The sequence below is a fragment of the Onychomys torridus genome, chromosome 3, assembly GCF_903995425.1.
Source record: "Onychomys torridus chromosome 3, mOncTor1.1, whole genome shotgun sequence".
Classification (NCBI taxonomy): domain Eukaryota; kingdom Metazoa; phylum Chordata; class Mammalia; order Rodentia; family Cricetidae; genus Onychomys; species Onychomys torridus.
This window is the reverse complement of record NC_050445.1, coordinates 87,186,260-87,205,393: the sequence shown is the minus strand read 5'-3', so window position 1 is coordinate 87,205,393 and position 19,134 is coordinate 87,186,260. Positions and strand designations below refer to the sequence as shown.

The window sequence follows — 19,134 nt, the reverse complement described above, 5'->3', positions numbered from 1 at the left end:
TCTAGGGGATCACTTCTCATTTTCACTACAAAAAAGCTGATCCAATTTTTCTTATCTTTGGTCAGTTTGAAACTTAAAGAAATAGCTACATATTTTGTAAAGGACTAAAAATATCATTTAAATATAAACCTATAAATTATTTTAATTCCAAATGAAAGGTAATATAAGTAAGCATGGATCTGATTTAAATAAAGATTTGAAAGTCTGCTAATGTATTTCATTTTCATATAATTCAGAGCGGTGTTTCTTTGTACTAGACCTGAGTGGTGGGATGGGCAGCGGTAGAGCTACATTGTGACTATTTCAGCTTGGTGGATTGCACAGCTCCAGTACTGTCACTGAATCTCCCCTTCACTGAGAACAGACAGGTTCTTTTTTGTTTTTAATTCTTCCAGTCTTTCGAAGTTGTTTGAGGTGGTTCTTTTGTGTTTCATGCAGCAACTGGAGAGAATTCTGGTCCATTTCAGTTTTCAAGGAGTGCTGCATACTTTTTAAATTTGTTTTATCATCCAACTGTCTGCATTGTTCCAAAATCACTCGTCCTCGTATGCCAATATTCTTTCCTTTTAGTAAACATTTGAAATATTCTCTCATCTATGAAGTAGTACGTGTGTGTGTGTGTGTGTGTGTGTGTGTGTGTGTGTGTGTGTGTGTGTGTGTGTGTGTGTTTGCGCGTGTGCGCGCGCGCCCCTCTCAGGTAAGTGACAGTATTCTCTTCCATGAAGTGATGAGTAGTGTACAGACACATGAATTTCTCTTTGCACTTGCTTGGTTCTACACTTGATTCTCCTTTCATCATGCAGCAAGTACACTCAGCCATCTCTGGTCCATGAACTAACACTGGAACTGAGCTAAAATAATCTTACTATTTTATTATCTGGGTTTTTTTTTGTTTTGGTTTGTTTGGGTTTTTTTTTTTTTTTTTTGGTTTTTTGAGACAGGGTTTCTCTGTGTAGCTTTGCACCTGTCCTGGAACTCTCTCTGTAGACCAGGCTGGCCTTGAACTCACAGAGATCCGCCTGGCTCTGCTGGGATTAAAGGCATGCGCCACCACCGCCCGGCTTTTTTGTTTTTTTTAATGGTAACTACTAATAGCACAGCTAGCTTAGTCACACAGTTTTCTGTTAGTGGCATTTGAGTTTATGTTAATATCAGTTTGAAGAGAGCCAAAAATTAAAATTTTATGATATATTTTGAGAAAATTGGGAATGGCTATTCCAGTAATACAGAACTCTGTCTCACTTTTAAAATCCCATAGCTCGTTTCCTACATATCTTAGTGACTGCTCAATATATTGGTATCTAAAAGAGTATCATGTAGATGGCATACAGTTTGATTAGTTTTTCTTTGCAATTGGACTAATCTGTGTATATAGAAACCTTCCACCTCCTGCACATATGTGTTTTTAATTGTATATTATTGCATTTCAAAATAAGCTCATTTCAAGTCGGTTTAAAATGTCTACACTGTTCTGCATTGACAGGAAAGTTGCATTTCCTGATACAACAAAAATAGGTTGGTGGCAAATCAGCTGAAAACATTTTTAAAGTCACTGCTGTGGTAAAATCCACAAGGCCCCTGGTTCAGTTGCCTTTACCAAAGCAAGTTAAAATCATGGGTTTCCTAGTGTGAGCTAGAGCACTGATTGAGTTCAAGACAGCACCCACATGGCAGCCCTTGAATCAGAATTTAATGGTTGCCTCTAGCATGCTCCAGAAGGCATGCTGGAGCTGCAAGGTGCCAAGAACAGAAAAGAGTGGGAGATGCACATGCAAATAACACATAACAAGCAATCAGAATAGAAGTAATCGTGAAATAGCAAACACACACACACACACACACACACACACACACACACACACACCCCAGTAGCCCATGAACTCAGGCAGCTCATGAACAGGTAAAACTCCGTGAAATCTACAGTATCTTCACTATCCACCAGAAAGAGTGTGTCACCACTACATTCAGTCTCATTTGAAAATCAGGGCAACTTCTGCTCAGAATGAAAAAGTAAAATTTCAGCTCTAGGTGACATGTCCCATGATCCACCGGCTCACTCTCCAGTGCTGATGGCCTGCAAGCGCCTGGAACAGCCGCTAAGGACTTGTAGCCAGGTGTCCCGCATTCGGAGAGATGCAGGCGGCTGTCCTACGTTTGGAGAGGTGGAGATGGGTGTCCTGCGTCCGGCGGGGGCGGGGAATGTAGACGGGGTGTCCCGCGTCCGGGGTGGATTCAGAAGAATGTCCTGCGTGGGTTAGGCTGCGGGTCCTAGGCTGCTCGGTAGCCTTGGCTGATGGGTGGCCAACAGTGCCCTCCAGACAATCGGGCCGCTGGGTGTAGCCCAGGTCACTCGGTTCCGCCCTGGAGCTCCAGGCCAAGGTGTCGCGGCTGCTCCCGGGCGCCCCCTGGCCCGGCTTGGGCGCCCGAGGTTTCCGGTGCACGGCCGCCGGCGGTGACGCCTTGCTGCTCGGGAGCAGCCGCCGCCGCTTCTCCACTAACCAGCTGCAGGTGGGCCCCGCGCCGTTCTTGCCTGCTCCCCACCCGCGTCTGCACCCCTGTGGGCTCACAGCCGGATGCTGGGGCCTCGATCCGGGTCCGCGGCCTTCAGCTCGTCCCCCGGAGCCTGCTGGTGGCCCCGGGCAAGGGCGATGCCTGGCCAGGCCTGTCCTGTTGCCCAGATCCCCAAGCTGGGGCGGAGTCACTCTCCAGATCTTCTCCGCACACCTGGATTCCGAGCGCCTGCCGGGACAGCAGCCCGAGCTAGGACTGGCTGCTGCGGGGCACGAGAGACTGACCCCTCCACTCCAGGGAGTTCTTTCCGAAGACAGCAAGGGGGATCGCCACCTCGGCGCCTCAGGCAGCCAAGCCCTGTCTCAGCGCTCTGCTCACCTGCCTTCGGACTTTAGTCTTTTGAGTCCTAGATGCACTTAACTTTTCATCTGTCCACTGCCGGCTCTGTTGCAGAGCATTGCCCAAAGCCACTCACGTGGTCGTCCCTGGTGACCCCCGGACTCATCTTTTACGGCGTTCAGATTTTTACCTTTTTCCTCCTCCTCTTTTAGGCCTGTGGAAATCCAATCAAGGCATACACGGGTGGAGTGTGCTTGACCGTTTTGTGCAAAAGGGCGCAGTAGCCTAACCTACTAAAGCTTCCATTTGCTGGAACTGGGCATCCACCCATCTCTGCCAACTCTTGGGAGAAGACTCAACTCCAGGAAGGCTTTCTGCCAGGCCCTGAGGTTGTACTTTCATGCCCCACAGCCACCATCAGCCAGCGTATGCAAGTGGGTACGTGCCCTACCTTGCAAAAGCCAACTGTCTGATCTGCCTCTTCAGATTTTCCCCGTGGCCAAGGGTTGCCTTTCTCCATGAATGGCGGCTGAGTTTAGTTATCCCGTAGAACTCATTGCTGAGCAGTGGATTTGGATAACCAAAATTCAGGACTTAGTCATAGCCGTGACTTTATGAGCAAAAGGGTGAGTCCAAGGACTGAGTGGCCTGCTGTGATCCTGGGGTTGGCATTGGCCCACGCAGCCCTGGGAATCAGAAAGCAGGATTACTGCAGTGAGAACTGGGAACAGACTGATCTTAGGAATGTTTTCTGTGCTAACTATCCACTTGTTCTGCACTGAGTGATATCCGTGTGGAATGGGCTACCTTCTCTGCTCACCACTAGCATCTGTCTGTTCTGTGGGTTACTGAGTCCACTGCCCCAGTGCCTGTGACTTTACTTTGAGAGATTTGGTATTCATTCAATAAGGAAGATCAAGCATACTGAAACCATGGCCTCTGGCTAGGGTTTTTCTGGTTAAAGTATTTTCTCTCTTGGTAGTTCCTTTATATTAAAATAGTAGCTGAATAAGGTATGCTTTTAAGGTAATGTGCTTTATTTCTTTCAGGTTTTAAGCTATTCAGGACATCAACAGCTTCTGGGTGATTCCAAGGATTAAAGAGTTAAGTATTTTCATTACTAAATAATTATTATTTCTATCAAAATGCATTTATAAATTTCATGAAACCTAATAACTCGCTGTTAGTTCAAAGTTCCAACTAAAAATTCTAATTTGTTCTTACAAGGGATAACAACATACTCTTCAAGACTCCCAAAGTAAGAAACCCCCTTAGTTAATTGCTCAAGGCGGCAAAGGACTTGTTCCCAGAATCAACTTGGTTCTGACTTGATGACCCCAGAGCCCTCGAACTTGAACAGAGCAGCCTGTGTATAATGGTCAGCAGAGGTTGATTTGAAAGCTGTTGTGCTTACATCCTTGTAAAGGCCAGACTTTACTGCGGAACACCCAGGGTGTGCTCAGTTAGCTTGTAGAAGAGACACTTAGGGAAAACAGAAGCCTTGCTGCCAGTAAAAGGGGCGGAATGGTGTGAGTGTGTCAGGGATATATAGGAGAAACTCAAGAGATGTATCCTTTCCTGGGTAGGGTAGGTGGGCAGAAATCCAGTGAATTCTTGACCATTGTCGTTTTTCACAATGTTAATGCTTTGTTCAGACCTGTATAGAGAGATTTAAATCAATTCTTTCCTCGTGAAATCTGATAATGGTTAGTTTGTAAGAGAAAATGGGGGGGGGGCAAACCTTACTGTATGCCTAATAAATGTGAGGCTTGGAGAGGCGCATCTTGCTATCTGCAAGGTCACAGCCATCAGCCATCTGTGGTCATCTTTCCTGTGCACCCAATGGGATGTGAGGTAGGGAGGCCGATGTCTGTATCCACTGTTTACTAATGTATACAGATGCAAATTTCTTTCTTTCTTCCTTTCTTTCTTTCTTTCTTTCTTTCTTTCTTTCTTTCTTTCTTCCTTCCTTCCTTCCTTCCTTCCTTCCTTCCTTCCTTCCTTTCTTTCTTTCTTTCTTTCTTTCTTTCTTTCTTTCTTTCTTTCTTTCTTTCTTTCTTTTTTTACAAGATGACAGCATTTTGGAACCATCACTGGGCCTGAAGAGTTCTAGGGTCTCTCTAGATAATCAACTCTGAAACAGGCCAAGTTGGGGTGGGATATATTTTTCCACATTTGTGTATCTTGCTCCTAGCACAGTACTTGGCAAGTGCTCAGTAAATGTTTGGTGTACAAAGAAGCATGATTTGGTGACATAGTAAAGTATATAGTAATCATGCTTAGCCATTTGGTATTTGAAGAGGGTTTATATATTTACTGTGTGGAACTGGGGATTGAAGTCAAGGCCTCATGCATGCTAGGCAAGCACTCTACCACTGAGCTATATGCCCAACCCTAAAGAAGGATTTAAAAATTTTTAAACAAGGTACTATTTTAAATGTAGTCTTTGTGAGTTTCACACATGCATACAATGTATTTCAAACATATTCGCTCCCAACAGCCTCCCAACTTCATGTCCTAAAAGGTGATATCGACCTGGCTGGCTTTGAACTCATAGAGATCCTTCTGCCTCCGCCTGTGTTGGGATTAACTGTGTGTGTACCACCCACCACTCCTGTCTAAAGAGGCTTTCTTAGTCACGGCCGTCTGTGGCTGTCATCACCATTAGTGATGAGGTTTTCAATTGTATCTCTAGGTCTACAGGTTGCTATGTTAATGCTGCTTGTCTTTGGAGTATTGCTTCATGAAGTCCCACTGAGTGGCCAAGATGAGGATCATTCTGAGACTGACAGTGTGCCAGGCAAAGCCCTATATGACTACTACAGCCTCCGCCTCCCTGAGAAACACATCCCCTTCTTCTTGCATAATAACAGGCATATTGCCTCTGTCTGCAAGGAGGATTCCCATTGTCCATATAAGGTAGGTCTGACTTCTTCTCACTCATTTTCTCATGTTCAGCATGCTATTTTTAGGGTTTGGGTTTCTTTTTGTTTTTTGTTTTTTTTAAACTTACACCTTTATATTTGTAGGTTGATTTTTGAGGTTAGCATACAAAGCTAAATGTGTTTCATAATGGCATTTTCACGCATGTGTTTTCTCGAATTCATACCTTGCTCTCATTCATACAAGGATGCAATTTAGGATGGCTTGTTATTCTGTTTCATAACTCACAGCTAAAGCTGGGCTTTTAACATTTGCCATGAGTCAACCACTGTTTTCATTTTGTGTAATATTCCTAAGGGACGAAAATGAGCTTAAAACCATATCCCACTCACAAGAAGGGAATTCAGCATTAAAACCGTGGAGAAAAATAATGGGCAGCTAAAGCTATCTGCATATTCTGAAAAATGAAGCGCATGAGATTTCAGGAAGAAAAGAATATTTTGTCAACGTAAAGAATGTCACACCTCTCCTTTCGGCCCTTAGGAGGCTTCTTAGCACTTCATTTCAGTAGTCACACCTCAGCCTTAGCTCCAAACAAATAAGACTGTGTGAGTTTGGAAAGTGCTCAATCAGAGCCCATTAAGACATCTCCGGAGGCTTTGCAGATCAAAGTGGGGCATTGTAAGACACTTCCTTTCCCATGGTGCCGGCACAGGAAGCTCATGGAATCTGACCAGTGTGGCTCCTGGGTCTTGCAGAAGAGCCCTGGCCTCCGGGGCTGGAGAGCTCTGACCTTGTGCTGTTGCTAACGATCTTGATTGATGGGTGAAGTCGCTGAGCCATCCTTTTTACAGAATCTTTTAGTAACAGAAATTCCTGAGGATATGGTTTTTTGTTTTTGCTTTTTTTTTTTTTAACCCCCTTCTAGTGCTTGATTATAGAGTTTACTTTGTGAGAAAGACAGAAGATAGTCCCTTAAGGTACCTCAGGAAATCCTAATTCATGTTGTCTGTGGTAGTCTAACTAGAGCCTGGGCTTTGGCTATAGAGCAGACATGGAGGAGTGAGTAAGGGCGATGGTGGAGACTCTCGAGCCTGCTCATCCCAGAATATTGTAAAATGTAAATATGGAAGAGAGTCTCCTCTAAGCATCGGAAGCTGGGAGACAATTCTAAAGGTACACATTTTATGTTCTAGAAACATCTAGAAAATCTAAACTACTGCTGGGGTTATGAGAAATCCTGCAAACCAGAGTTTAGATTTGGCTACCCTGTGTGCAGCTATGTCGACATGGGATGGTAAGTCTCCCCATGGAACCCCTCCTCCCGTCTGCGGTTGTGCTCTTCGGTGGTGTTGAGTCTCAGCTAGACTCTTTGGTACATAGTAACTCCTGAAGATGTTGATTTACTTATCCAGGTCATGAGTTCAATCCATCTCACTGTTATTTCTTCTATCCGAGGGAGAAAGTACATTGACTATAGAACTCCCCCACCTCGTATATGCTAAAAAGATAAATAGGAAGTTCCTTATAGATTCTTTTTTTTTTTTTTTTTTTTTGGTGTTTCGAGACACGGTTTCTCTGTGTAGCTTTGCGCCTTTCCTGGAACTCGCTTTGGAGACCAGGCTGTTCGAACTCACAGAGATCCACCTGCCTCTGCCTCCCGAGTGCTGGGATTAAAGGCGTGTGCCACCACCACCCAGTTCTTATAGATTCTTAAAGACTAGCTATTTATGCTCAAGGGGAAGTCAAATATAATTAGTAAGTCTAAGTGCATGTCTTTGTTGGGCAAAGACAACATGGTAAAGAGTACTTTATTTTCTTCAGTTCCAGATGACCCTAACTTCATAGATTTCTGTTGTGCCTTTTAATATAAAGGAATAGTCTGTGAATTGTGAATAATTTTTTTGTATCATTATGTACATAGTGATAATTTTTGGGGGGAACTGTGATGGCATGCTTTAAAAAAATAAGGTACAAATAGACTTCCAGCAACTCAACTGATAGAAAGAAAAACCAAGGCCAGAAAAAAGAAGGTAGGTGGAAAGATGACTCAGCAGTTTGTTGCTATTTGCAGAGGTCCTGGGTTCAGTTCCTAGCACCCACATGGTGTTCACAGCTACCCATAACTCCAGTTTCAGAGAAGTTGATGCCTTCTTCTGTAGGCACCAGGCATGCACATGAGGGCACACATACATACATACAGGCAAAATACTAATACACATAAAATAAAGCTTAAACAAAAAAGGAAAATCAAGCCCTAAGATCTCTTTCTTTGCAAATAGGACAGACACTCTGGAGTCGGCTGCGGACATGTTCTGGAAGCAAGCTGACTTTGGATATGCCCGGGAGCGGCTGGAGGAGATACATGTGCTCTGTCAGCCAGAGAGAACTGTGAGTGTCCAGCTGCTTAAGCTTGCTTGGTGGAACCAATCTTACTTGTTTTGTTGTATGGATTGTAATATAAAAACAAGATGGTCCAATCGTACATCTCTGTGTTGCCCAGGCTGGCTCCAGACCCATGGTCTTTCTGGTTCATCCTTGGTACTAGACTTACAGGTGGAAACTCGGGGTGGAGTTGGGAGTTGTTACAGTCAAAGCCTGGGCTCTTTGTTGTTGTTTTTGAGCCAGGGTTTCTCTGTGTAGCTTTGCACCTTTCCTGGAACTCACTCTGTAGCTCAGGCGGGCCTCAAACTCACAGAGATCAGCCTGGCTCTGCCTCCCGAGTGGATGGGATTAAAGATGTGTGCCACCACCCAGCCAGGCCCTGGACTCTTAACAGCCCTGCCAAGCTAGACTCATTGCACTTGTTGGCTATAGCACAAAAACACACAAGCACTAGTGAAAAGCAGAGAAGAAAGATTTATTCTGTGCGGTCACATTGGGATAGGAGAGGAATAAAGTGGTTTAGTGACTCGCAATATCACCTTCCACCGTACACACACACAGGTCATCCTACATGAACTTGGTTTAAGTACAGGGCTGTAGGTATGAGTCACAAAGCAGTCCCAGTAACAGTGTGCTCCTCACCCATTGTTGTATTGATCTCAGTCTTTCCTGAAGGGTGATCTGACAAGTTGTGAAAACTATGGGAAATTTCTTCCTAGGAGAAAATTACTGTATCCACCCCACTCTTTGCTTTCCCCCTCCCCCTTCCTTCCCCTCTCCCTCCCCTCTAGCCTCCTTCCCCCAGCCCCAGACTGGCACCAGGTTTCAGCCCTTTCCTTCTCAGGACATGGAATTCCTGAGGAAATTCCAATTCCTTGGGGACTATTGTTTCAATGATCTGAAGAGAATGGTCGTCTTCATTCCTGGAAGGGTGGCTATATTCAGTGTTTCCCAAATAGCTCATTTTGTTTCCTCTGAAAGGCCCACCCTCCTCTTCACATATATAACAGATAGTTATATTTTGAGGCAGTTAAAATAGTTTTAGATTTAGACCTCCCCTCAAAGAAGAATAGTTGGCAAATCTCATCTCTACAGATTATTTGTCAATTGTTTGGGATAAGTACTATGGCTGGACCATTACTGATCTGTATTTGTTTAGTCTTGTGTGTATTTCAATTTGACTGTCATAGTTATTCCAGCAGGATAGATAGACTGAGGCCTCTTTTCTAGAATGACAAACAGGGCCCTCAGAGAACCCCCCCCTCTCTCTCACCGTGTGTGTGTGTGTGTGTGTGTGTGTGTGTGTGTGTGTGTGTGTACACTTCTTATCAATCCATGTCACACTCCAGCACAGTGAAGACTTCCCCTCATAACCCTCCAAATCTCCATCACCTACTCCCATCCCATTATTAGCTGGGGTTGATTGATGATTGATTTATCTTTACACTTATTTATTTAGTGTGTGTGCTCATGAGATGTGGAGGTCAGCAGACATCTTACAGGAGTTGGTCTCTACTTCTGCCATGGCGATTTTCTCTTTCTTTCTCTAGGGAACGACTCAGGTCATCAGGCTTTGGCCACAAGCACCTCACCTTTACCCCTCACCATGCAAGAGTTAGGGTCTCAAGATGAACTTCTCAGGGATTCAAGCATTCCGTTCTTTGGGATCTTTTATTGACTAGATTCATGAACACTAAACAGGGCAAGCTTCAGGCCCCTCTTTGTCTGGAAATTTTAGGGAAACCAAATGACATTTGATCCCTAACTGAAGCCCAGAGCAGAAGTTCTTGGAGCACCCTCTCTTTCAGCGTGCACTAGTTTGGTGGAAGGAGAGATGGGCTGTGGCTGTTGAATCTGCATTTAGTTACAACAGCTCAGCCTTTCCTTGCTGTTGACACAGAGTCCCCAGAATTTATGGGATCATTTGCAGAAGTGCCTCACATTCAACTCGGTAACAGGCCTGTCCAGACTTGCGTTCGAATGCCTCTCACATGGGCGGCTTCCTTGTTTCCTTTGGCTCCTCCTTAGAAAAGGCTCTTTTCAGTACTTAGAGGTAGAAATAGTTCTGAGGGATTGGTCTTTTCTGGGGGGTGGGGGATGGACTGAAGTGAATCACATGTGTAGTTCTTGGCCTTAAAACTTGAGGGCTGATGAGACGGCTCTGTGGGTAAAGGTATCGCTTCCAAGCCTGACAGTCAGAGTTCAGTCCCTGCATCTGTATGGCAGAAGGAGAGAACGGGCTTCTGTAAGTTGTCCTCTTATCTCCACATGTGTACAGAGGCACGGGCACACACACATACATAAACAAATGTGATTTAAAAATTAAAAATAATTTTTTAATGAAGCAGCATGTAGTGACATTTGTCTCTGTTCCCAGGACTTGGGGACTGAAGCAGGAGGGAGATCCTGAGTCTAAGGCTAGCATGAGATATGTAGTGTATAGCTATATACACACACATATATATTATATATGCACACACACATATACATATCTGTGTACACATGTGAAGTGATAAACTAGAGCATTTGGGAAATCATCATAGTAAGATAAACATATGGAGACATGCAGAAGTACCCTTGACCAGTCTGGTAGCAGGAGATAGCAGCACGAAAGCCGTGGAGGACTCTCTCTGCAGTGGGGTCAGCACAGAAGCAGTGGAGGACTCCCTCTACAGTGTGCAGTGGGGCCAGCACGGAAGCAGTGGAGGGCTCCCTCTACAGTGTGCAGTGGGGCCAGCACGGAAGCAGTGGAGGACTTCCTCTGCAGTGGGGCCAGCATGGAAGCAGTGGAAGATTCCCTCTGCAGTGTGCAGTGGGGCCAGCACGGAAGCAGTGGAGGACTCCCTCTGCAGTGGGGTCAGCACAGAAGCAGTGGACTCTCTCTGCAGTGGGGTCAGCACAGAAGCAGTGGACTCTCTCTGCAGTGGAGTCAGCACAGAAGCACTGGAGGACTCCCTCTGCATTGGGGTCAGCACAGAAGCAGTGGAGGACTCTCTGCAGTGGGGCCAGCATGGAAGCTGTGGAGGACTCCCTCTGCAGTGTGCAGTGGGGCCAGCACAGAAGCAGTGGAGGACTCTCTCTGCAGTGGGGTCAGCACGGAAGCAGTGGAGGACTCCCTCTGCAGTGTGCAGTGGGGCCAGCACAGAAGCAGTGGAGGACTCCCTCTGCAGTGTGCAGTGGGGTCAGCACAGAAGCAGTGGACTCTCTCTGCAGTGGGGTCAGCACAGAAGCAGTGGAGGACTCCCTCTGCAGTGGGGTCAGCACGGAAGCAGTGGAGGACTCCCTCTGCACTATGCAGTGGGGCCAGCACAGAAGCAGTGGAGGGCTCCCTCTGCAGTGGGGTCATACACCACGCTGTCAGCATGGGCAGCACACTGAAGCCTCACAGTGCCATTCTTGTTCCCAGCTGACTGTTCTCCTCATCTCCATTGTATTCCAGAGTGACTCAAGTCTGCTTTGTTCCCGGTACCTTCAGTATTGCAGAGCTACTGGTCTGTACCTGGACTTAAGAAACATCAAGAGAAACCATGACAGGTACCTAACGTGCTGTGGCCACTATCAAAGCTGATGGTGTTCTGGAATACTCCCAGGTGCAGGGCTATGTCTTGGGTTTGTTTTGAGGTAAAATAGTTGAAGGGAATAGTTGAGGACTGGGTGACCCAGGCCCTTTACCTGACGATCACCCTGCTGACTTGGGTCCTGGGTGTACTGGGTTCCTTACAGTGGATATATAAAGAAAACTATGCAGCACATGCTTCTAAGTTACATTCCAAAGAGGGACTTGGGGATGTGGCTCTGTTGGTAGTATGCTTGCATACACCGGACATGGTGATACATGCTTCAGTCCCAGCATTCAGAAGGTGGAGGCAGGAGGGTCAAGAATTTCATTATTCCTTTTGGCTACACAGTGAGTTTAAGGTCACCCTGGGTTACAATGAGACCCTGTCTCAAAATAAAGTAAAATAAATCCAGTGGCTGGAGAGATGGCTGAGCTGTTAAAAGCACTGGCTGTTTTTGCAGAGGATCTGCGTTTGATTCCCAGCACCCATGTGGTGGTTCACATCACCTCTAACTCTAGTTCTGGGCATATGATGCCCTCTTTTGGCCTCCATGGGTACCAGACATGCACACAGACATACAAGCAGGCAAAATATCCATACATGTAAAATAAAAATAAATAATTTTTTTTACAAGAAACCTATTGAAAAATTTGTTAAGAAATTAGTTCCAACCCAGCAACTTGAGTCATGAGAATTTTTTCCAGCTCAGCTTTCTAAAAATTTTTTTTTTATTTTTTAATTTTTTTTTTATATTTACTAGATTCAAGGAAGATTTTCTTCAGGGTGGTGAAGTTGGTGGCCACTGTAAACTGGACAGTCATGCGTTGATGTTGGAAGGGCAGCGCAAAAGCCCTCTGCAGTCTTGGTAACATGATTCTGCTCTCTAAAAATAGGTCTCTGAAGGATTTGTGTTTATTTGGGCATTTTTAGATCTCGGAAGGCACTCTAAAATGGAAAAGGTTACCTAATTTGTACAGACATGAGCTTCTGAGGAATGGTGGGGGCAGATGAATCCTTCAGTTTAATTGGAACTGAATACTGGTTTATAAGATTTTAAAAAGCAGCGATAGAATTTGCTGTTTGTAAATGAAAGAGAAATTATTTGACATGAAATATTATGAAGTCACAGTTTCTCTATGTGATTTTGGGAAGCGCGTTGTAGGAAGCATACTACCCCTCCCCCAAGCCCAGAGTCTGGTTAATGACAAAGTGAGCCCACCCATGTAACTTCTGTTCAGCTTCAAAAGCAGGGCATTCTAAGCACTAGGCACTCCCACCTTCCTCTCTCTGAGGCCAGTTGCCGCCCCAACTTTTACCATAATTGATGAGATTTTGAACTTTCAAAGTTTTTATTTTGAAACCATGGACATCTAAACACAGTGCGGGAGTTCCCATTGTCCCATTGCTCCAGCTTCCTGGAATGATAATGTCTCATTAACCACAGCACAGTTACCAAAGCCAGGAAACTGTCATTGATTCGGTCTTATTAACCACACATATGTGGGCTTCTCCTGTGCTTACATGTGCACTTTTATTTTCCAAATGCGTACTTTAGAAAATTTATATCCCATGTCTAGGGACAAGTGACCACCACCCTCGTTAAGAGGCGGAATCCTCTGCTGTCCACAAAAGCTCATGCATTTCCCTCATGATCGTTTGGGCTACTCTTATGTAAAGTTAATTTCTCAGGTCATTCGTGCTGAGGAAAATATTAGGAATAATAATCCAATCTACCTTTGTATGGTAGTTGTCAGTTTGCTTGGAAATTTTTCTGGGGAATTAGCAGACTGTTACAAATAGATGCTTCTTCCATTCTGCAAGGCATTTTCATCCCTACTTCATTTTGATAACTGAGTCTATATTACAGGTCCTCAGGGTATAATTATATTATTTATTGTGGGGTAATGCATTATTCTAAGATATACTCTAGGGCATAGTTATATTTATTACTTACTGCTGTTACAAATCACCCTGAAATAAAGCAGATGACACTTAGGATTTCACCCCGTTCTGATGTCAGAGTGGGAGCAGCCCAGCAGGGCCTCATGAGGCCATGGTCAAGCTGTTGTAGGTGGGTCTATCGCCATCTCTAGGCCCAGCTAGGCCTCCAAACCTGACTTCCAAGCTCACCCAGGCTGTTCTTGGAGTCTGGGTTTCTGTCTGGCTATGGGCCAGAGGATTCAGTTTTCACTCTGTGGGTCTCTTGGTAGTGCTACTCACACACAGCATGGCGGCCAGCTTCCTCCAGAGCATATGTCTTCCTCAGAAGCTGCAGGGTTGCATAACCTAACTTCAGCAGTGACATGCTACTGTGTTCTGTTGCTTAGAAGTAAGCCATGGAGCTGTGACCATATTCGGAGGTTGGGGGGCATGAATTTCCATTTCTTTTCTTTATTATTCTTTTTAAAAATAATTTATTTAACTTGTTTATTTTATGTGCATTTGTATGAATTAATTAATTTATTTGATGTGCATTGGTATGAAGGTGTCAGATCTTCTGGAACTGGAGTTATAGACAGTTATGTGCTGCCATATGGTTGCTGGGAATTGAACCCAGGTCCTCTGGAAGAGCAGACAGCAATCTTAACCACTGAGCCATCTCTCCAGCCCTTCTTTCTTCTTAAAAAAAGATTTTTTTCCTGTTTTTTGTTTGTTTGTTTGTTTGTTTTCTTTTTTAAAAAATAATAACCCAGTATGACCTGGAACTTGTGGTCCTCCGGCCTCAGCTTCCCAAGTGCTGGGATTACAGGTACACCATATCATGTTTATCTCACTTCCACTTTTTGAAGGGAGAAGTACTAAGGAACTCTTGTGGCTGGGGAGGCAGCTTAGTGGGTTAAGTGCTTGCTGCTGAAGCATGAGAACCCGAGTTCTAATCCTCAGCACCCACATAAAACACCCAGGCACAGTGGTGCACATCTGTAACCTTGATGGCTTGGGAGAGAGACCCTGTCTAAAAACACTAAGGTGGAGAAGTCATCCTGGCATCAACCTCTGACCTCTATATGGTGCAGGGAGAGAGCTCATTTGCATACAAGGAAGGACAGGAAAAGGGGAGGGAGGAGAGACTCATGAACGGTTCCTAAACCACCGCCATGTTTTCCCATTGTGTTCTACGTGATTCTGTTTGATATATTTCACATGAGTTTCGATCTCACTAGAGGGCTGCTGGTGACCTTTAGTTAGCCTTAGACATTCCTATTCACATGCTGGTGTTTGTTATTTACTTGAATGAAAATTGTACCTGTGGCTTCCACAGATGTTTCTCAATCTTCAGGGAAGCTTTCTTGCCTTCTATCATCCTTCTGAGGCTCTAGATGGTCTTGTAATATGATCTTTCTCAGAATCCAAGGAGTCTACTGTGCAAGTTTCTAATATCTACACATCTTTTCCTTTAAGCCCCCAAATGACAGTACACCTTGTTCAATCTCTATTAATGCATCAGTCTTTTTCATTTTGTGGTGACTTCCCAATTGAACAGTCTTATGAGTTAGCTTGAATTTTGAAAGCATTTTTGTTCCTGTCTCAATATTAAAGTTAATATCAGAGTCTGTAATATCAGCAAATTCAGGGAGGTACTCCATAGGACTGCTTTATACTGGAAATAAAATCTGCCTCAAGGGCAGGTTTCAGGTTATGGTGTTGCAACAGGACATTTGGAAGAATCACTTTTAAATTATGTCACAATTCACAATTCCAGGTTTGCTGAACTACAAGGCTACACACAGCTCAATTTCAGGCCTATAGAAGATGCTAAATGTGACATCGTTGTTGAAAAACCAACATATTTTATGAAATTAGATGCAGGTGAGAAGTCACTTTGTATGTTACTTGGTGTATTGATTGGCACATCTACTTTTTTTAAGAAAAAGATTTGTTTTTATTTTATGTATGTGGCTATTTTGCCAGCATGTATCTGTGCTCCACATTCATGCAGTGCTGTGGAGGCCAGAAGAGGGCGTCAGGAACCAGAGTTTCCAATAGTTGTGAGCTACCATGTCGGTGCTAAGAACTGACCCAGGTCCTCAGGTGGAGTGGCCAGTGCTCTCAATCACCGTTCTGTCTCTTCAGCCCCACGTTTGTGGATATGCTTGTAGTGGTTTTCTGTGTATTTGTTGAAAGCAGTGTGATAAACACTGGTTCTTCCTCTTCTAACCTAGATGAACTGTTTCAACTTCCTGTTATCTTACACCTTTGGTATTCTAGAAGAAATCGTTACATTTATGTGAAATTATTCCATCAAAATCAAGGTGAAAGAAAGTGGCCCGAGTATACTTTTTGTAACAAAATTTACCTTGTCTGATTTCTCTAGTCACTTTCAATATATGTATGTTTCACTATACATACATATATGCACATATATATTTAGCAGCCATGGGTAAACTGTAAGTGAGAAAGAAATACCCATCCCTTCTCATGGCCTACTTTCTGTAACCAAATGAACTTAAAACTCTTTTGGAAAAAAAAAATCAGAATTACTTTCCCATCATGCCTTCAGTGCTACGTCTTGGCCTGCAAGCATAACTTCAGCTGTGGCGATTAGCGGCCCTGGAGAGGAGAGACCCAGCACATGTTATATTATCCCTCTCATTATGAGAGATGGAGATTACAGGGCTATGCCCTATCAAAATTCATGAGTGCCCCGGACTACAGTGAAATATAGAGAGCCCTCTGTCACGAATACTTGAGAATTACCATAATTTATTGATCATCATTTTAATGTGCCTTGCCATCTCAAGTCATAATTCTTATATTACAAAGTATTAGCCTAAGAAATCAGACAAGTTTAGCTTTTTGAAATAAAGGCAACTTTAAAATGCTTTGTTCAAGGTTCTGACTTGTTTTTTTTTTAATATGCAAATGAAAAAGTGGCAGAGGAAAGACCGTGATCTTCCTGTAAAAGAGTTGTGTGTGAAGCATGAAATTTATGCAGATCATATGCAATAAACTATGTATGCAGATTATGTGCAATAAAGTATGTAAAGTGGGAAAGAATGGGCCGAAATAGATGTGTGCCATTACTTTCCTGTATTTGTTACTCAGCCGCCTTTCCCTCTAGCTTACACCATCATCCAGTTTTCTTTTGCGTTCTAACTCTTACTTTTGGACAAGGAACACTGTAATGGAACTTACCCACCTCACTTCTCCAGCTTGCAGCCTGTGTTTACTTCCCCATTTTAAATCCTCGTGACACCAGGCACTGTCATGTGCATACTGCATGCCGGAGTAAATGTCAGGGGTTCCCTAAATGCTAAGGGGCAGCTATGGTAAGCTGTAGTGACCACCGAGGGAAAGGGGACATTCACTAACACCAGCTTTCCTTGTCAATTTGAAAACAGGCTCTTGGCTAAGATTTTTCTGAGTCACGAAATGATTCCTTCCATTCAGGGATGGCAAGATGGCTGAATGGGTAAAGGCACTTGCTGCCAAGTGTGACAACCTCACTCTGATCCCTGGAGCGCATATAGTGAAAGGGGAGAGCCAGCTCCTGCCAGCTGTCCAATGATTCTCCACACACTGTGGTGTATGCATGCACACACACATAAATAAATAAATGTAAAACTGTTCCCCTGAGGAAACTATTTCCACAGATTGGAGTGTCTACTCCTCTTACATCCCGGCAGGCACTCTGTGTTATAATTTACTGTGGGAATGAAGTCAGGGTATTTCATGGTTTCTGCCTTTGAGAATTACTGATTTTCATTCAAAGGTTGGTTTGAAAATGTGTATTTTATTTGTTATTTCATAGGAAGTCATCCCATTTATATTTGTACAATTTCCAGGCTGACTCCTAGGTCCAATATACCTAAATCAAAAGTGTACTTTTCTTTCTTTCTTTTCCCTTCTTTCTTCCTTCCTTCCTTCCTTCCTTTCTCTCTCTCTCTCTCTCTCTCTCTCTCTCTCTCTCTCTCTCTCCCTTTCTCTCTCCTCCTTCCTTCCTTTTGTTCTTTCCTTCTCCTCCTCCTCTTCCTCCTCCTTCTTCATTGTTTGTTTTCTGAGTCAGGGTTTCTCTGTGTAGCCTTGGCTGTCCGGAACTCACTCCATAGACCAGGCTGGCCTCGAACTCTGAGATCCACCTGGCTCTGCCTCTAGAGCTCTGGGATTAAAGACGTGTGCCACCCACATGACAGCTCTTGATGGTCTGTAACTCCAGTGTCCTCTTCTGGCCTTCAAGGGTACCAGGCATGCATGTGGTGCACAGACATACTTGCTGGCAAAACACCCATATACAAAAAACTTTTAAGAATAATAATATAAGAAGTGATCAAATAGGGAAAAACAGACAAGAATTAAAAACCACTGCAGTGGTAGTGGTTGTGATTATTGCCTGTACTTCTGTGTACAGGTGTCATTTGGTTGATTTAAAACAAGCAAAATGAACAATTGGAAGGAATGATTAGTCATCATGGCTGGACAGCTCCTCATGCTGCATTAAATAGACCTATGTCGTCCCCCACCCCCACCCCAGGAATGTAATGCTCTCTTATGACTTGATGTGTAGGAGAAAATGCATTCCTGATTTCAAAATAATCGATTTTAAAAGTAAGATTTTGAACTCAATACTTCTTCAAGTTGACAAGTACCAGTGTCTAGCCCATATTTATGAGAAACATGTTTCCTCATTGATTTTTAGCTAGGAATTAAAAAATTTAAAAAAAACAACCTGTAAGCAGAGAGAATGGAAAAACAAATTGTTCTGCTGTGCATTATTCTCTTGTTTAACACGGCTTCCTCTTTCCCAACACTAGGTGTTAACATGTATCACCACTTCTGTGATTTTCTCAATCTCTACATTACTCAGCACGTTAACAATTCCTTCAGTACAGATGTGTACATCGTGATGTGGGACACCGTAAGTAAGCGCCTGCTCTCTCTCTCTCTCTCTCTCTCTCTCTCTCTCTCTCTCTCTCTCGGTTTGCACTGGCTCTGTCTTGCCTCTGACCTTGTGTGACCCTTCTAAGATGCCTGCCTACCCATCCATAGACTCACACATGTACAGACGTGTTCAAATGTGTTTCTGTGGGTCCCTTGACATATACATATGCACACTGGCAGGCACATATGGATGTGCAGTCCTTTGTTGCTGTTATTGTTTTGTTAGATTTTGATTTTATTCAAAGCAGGGTCTCATGTAGCCCAGGCTGCCCTTGAATTGACTATATAGCTGAGCATGACCCCTTGCTCCTCTTGCATCCACTTCCAGATTGCTCAGATTACAGTTTTGGTGCTGGGGATTGAACTCGGGGCTTCATGCATGCTAAGCAAACACTCTACCAACTGAGCCACATCCCGTCCCACAGATATGTGTGATCCTAAGTGCTTTGAATTTCAGAATGAAGTAGTGGAGAATTTTCTTCCCTTTCGCATAGACGGAGTTCTCAAATGCAGAGTTCTAGTGCTTGCATCAGTGCTCCTCCGAGACACGAAGCCTTTGTGACTCAAGGTGGTAGTGCTT

The 19,134-nt window shown here is 44.0% G+C and overlaps 1 protein-coding gene across 3 annotated transcripts in view; it reads left to right on the top strand.

Moving 5' to 3' along the window:
- Window positions 1-2,055: 2,055 nt before the first annotated feature.
- Eogt (EGF domain specific O-linked N-acetylglucosamine transferase) overlaps window positions 2,056-19,134 on the top strand; it is a 33,688-nt gene continuing 16,609 nt past the window's right edge. Inside the window, exons 1-10 of one of the 3 annotated variants that reach the window (XM_036182123.1) lie at window positions 2,056-2,162; window positions 3,063-3,288; window positions 3,900-3,953; window positions 5,546-5,769; window positions 6,930-7,030; window positions 8,016-8,124; window positions 11,558-11,652; window positions 12,439-12,543; window positions 15,379-15,485; window positions 18,428-18,531. In XM_036182123.1, the coding sequence (XP_036038016.1) occupies window positions 5,560-5,769; window positions 6,930-7,030; window positions 8,016-8,124; window positions 11,558-11,652; window positions 12,439-12,543; window positions 15,379-15,485; window positions 18,428-18,531 (831 nt within the window). In that variant the 5' untranslated portion in view covers window positions 2,056-2,162; window positions 3,063-3,288; window positions 3,900-3,953; window positions 5,546-5,559. The other 2 variants (XM_036182121.1, XM_036182122.1) reach the window with 2 other exon arrangements.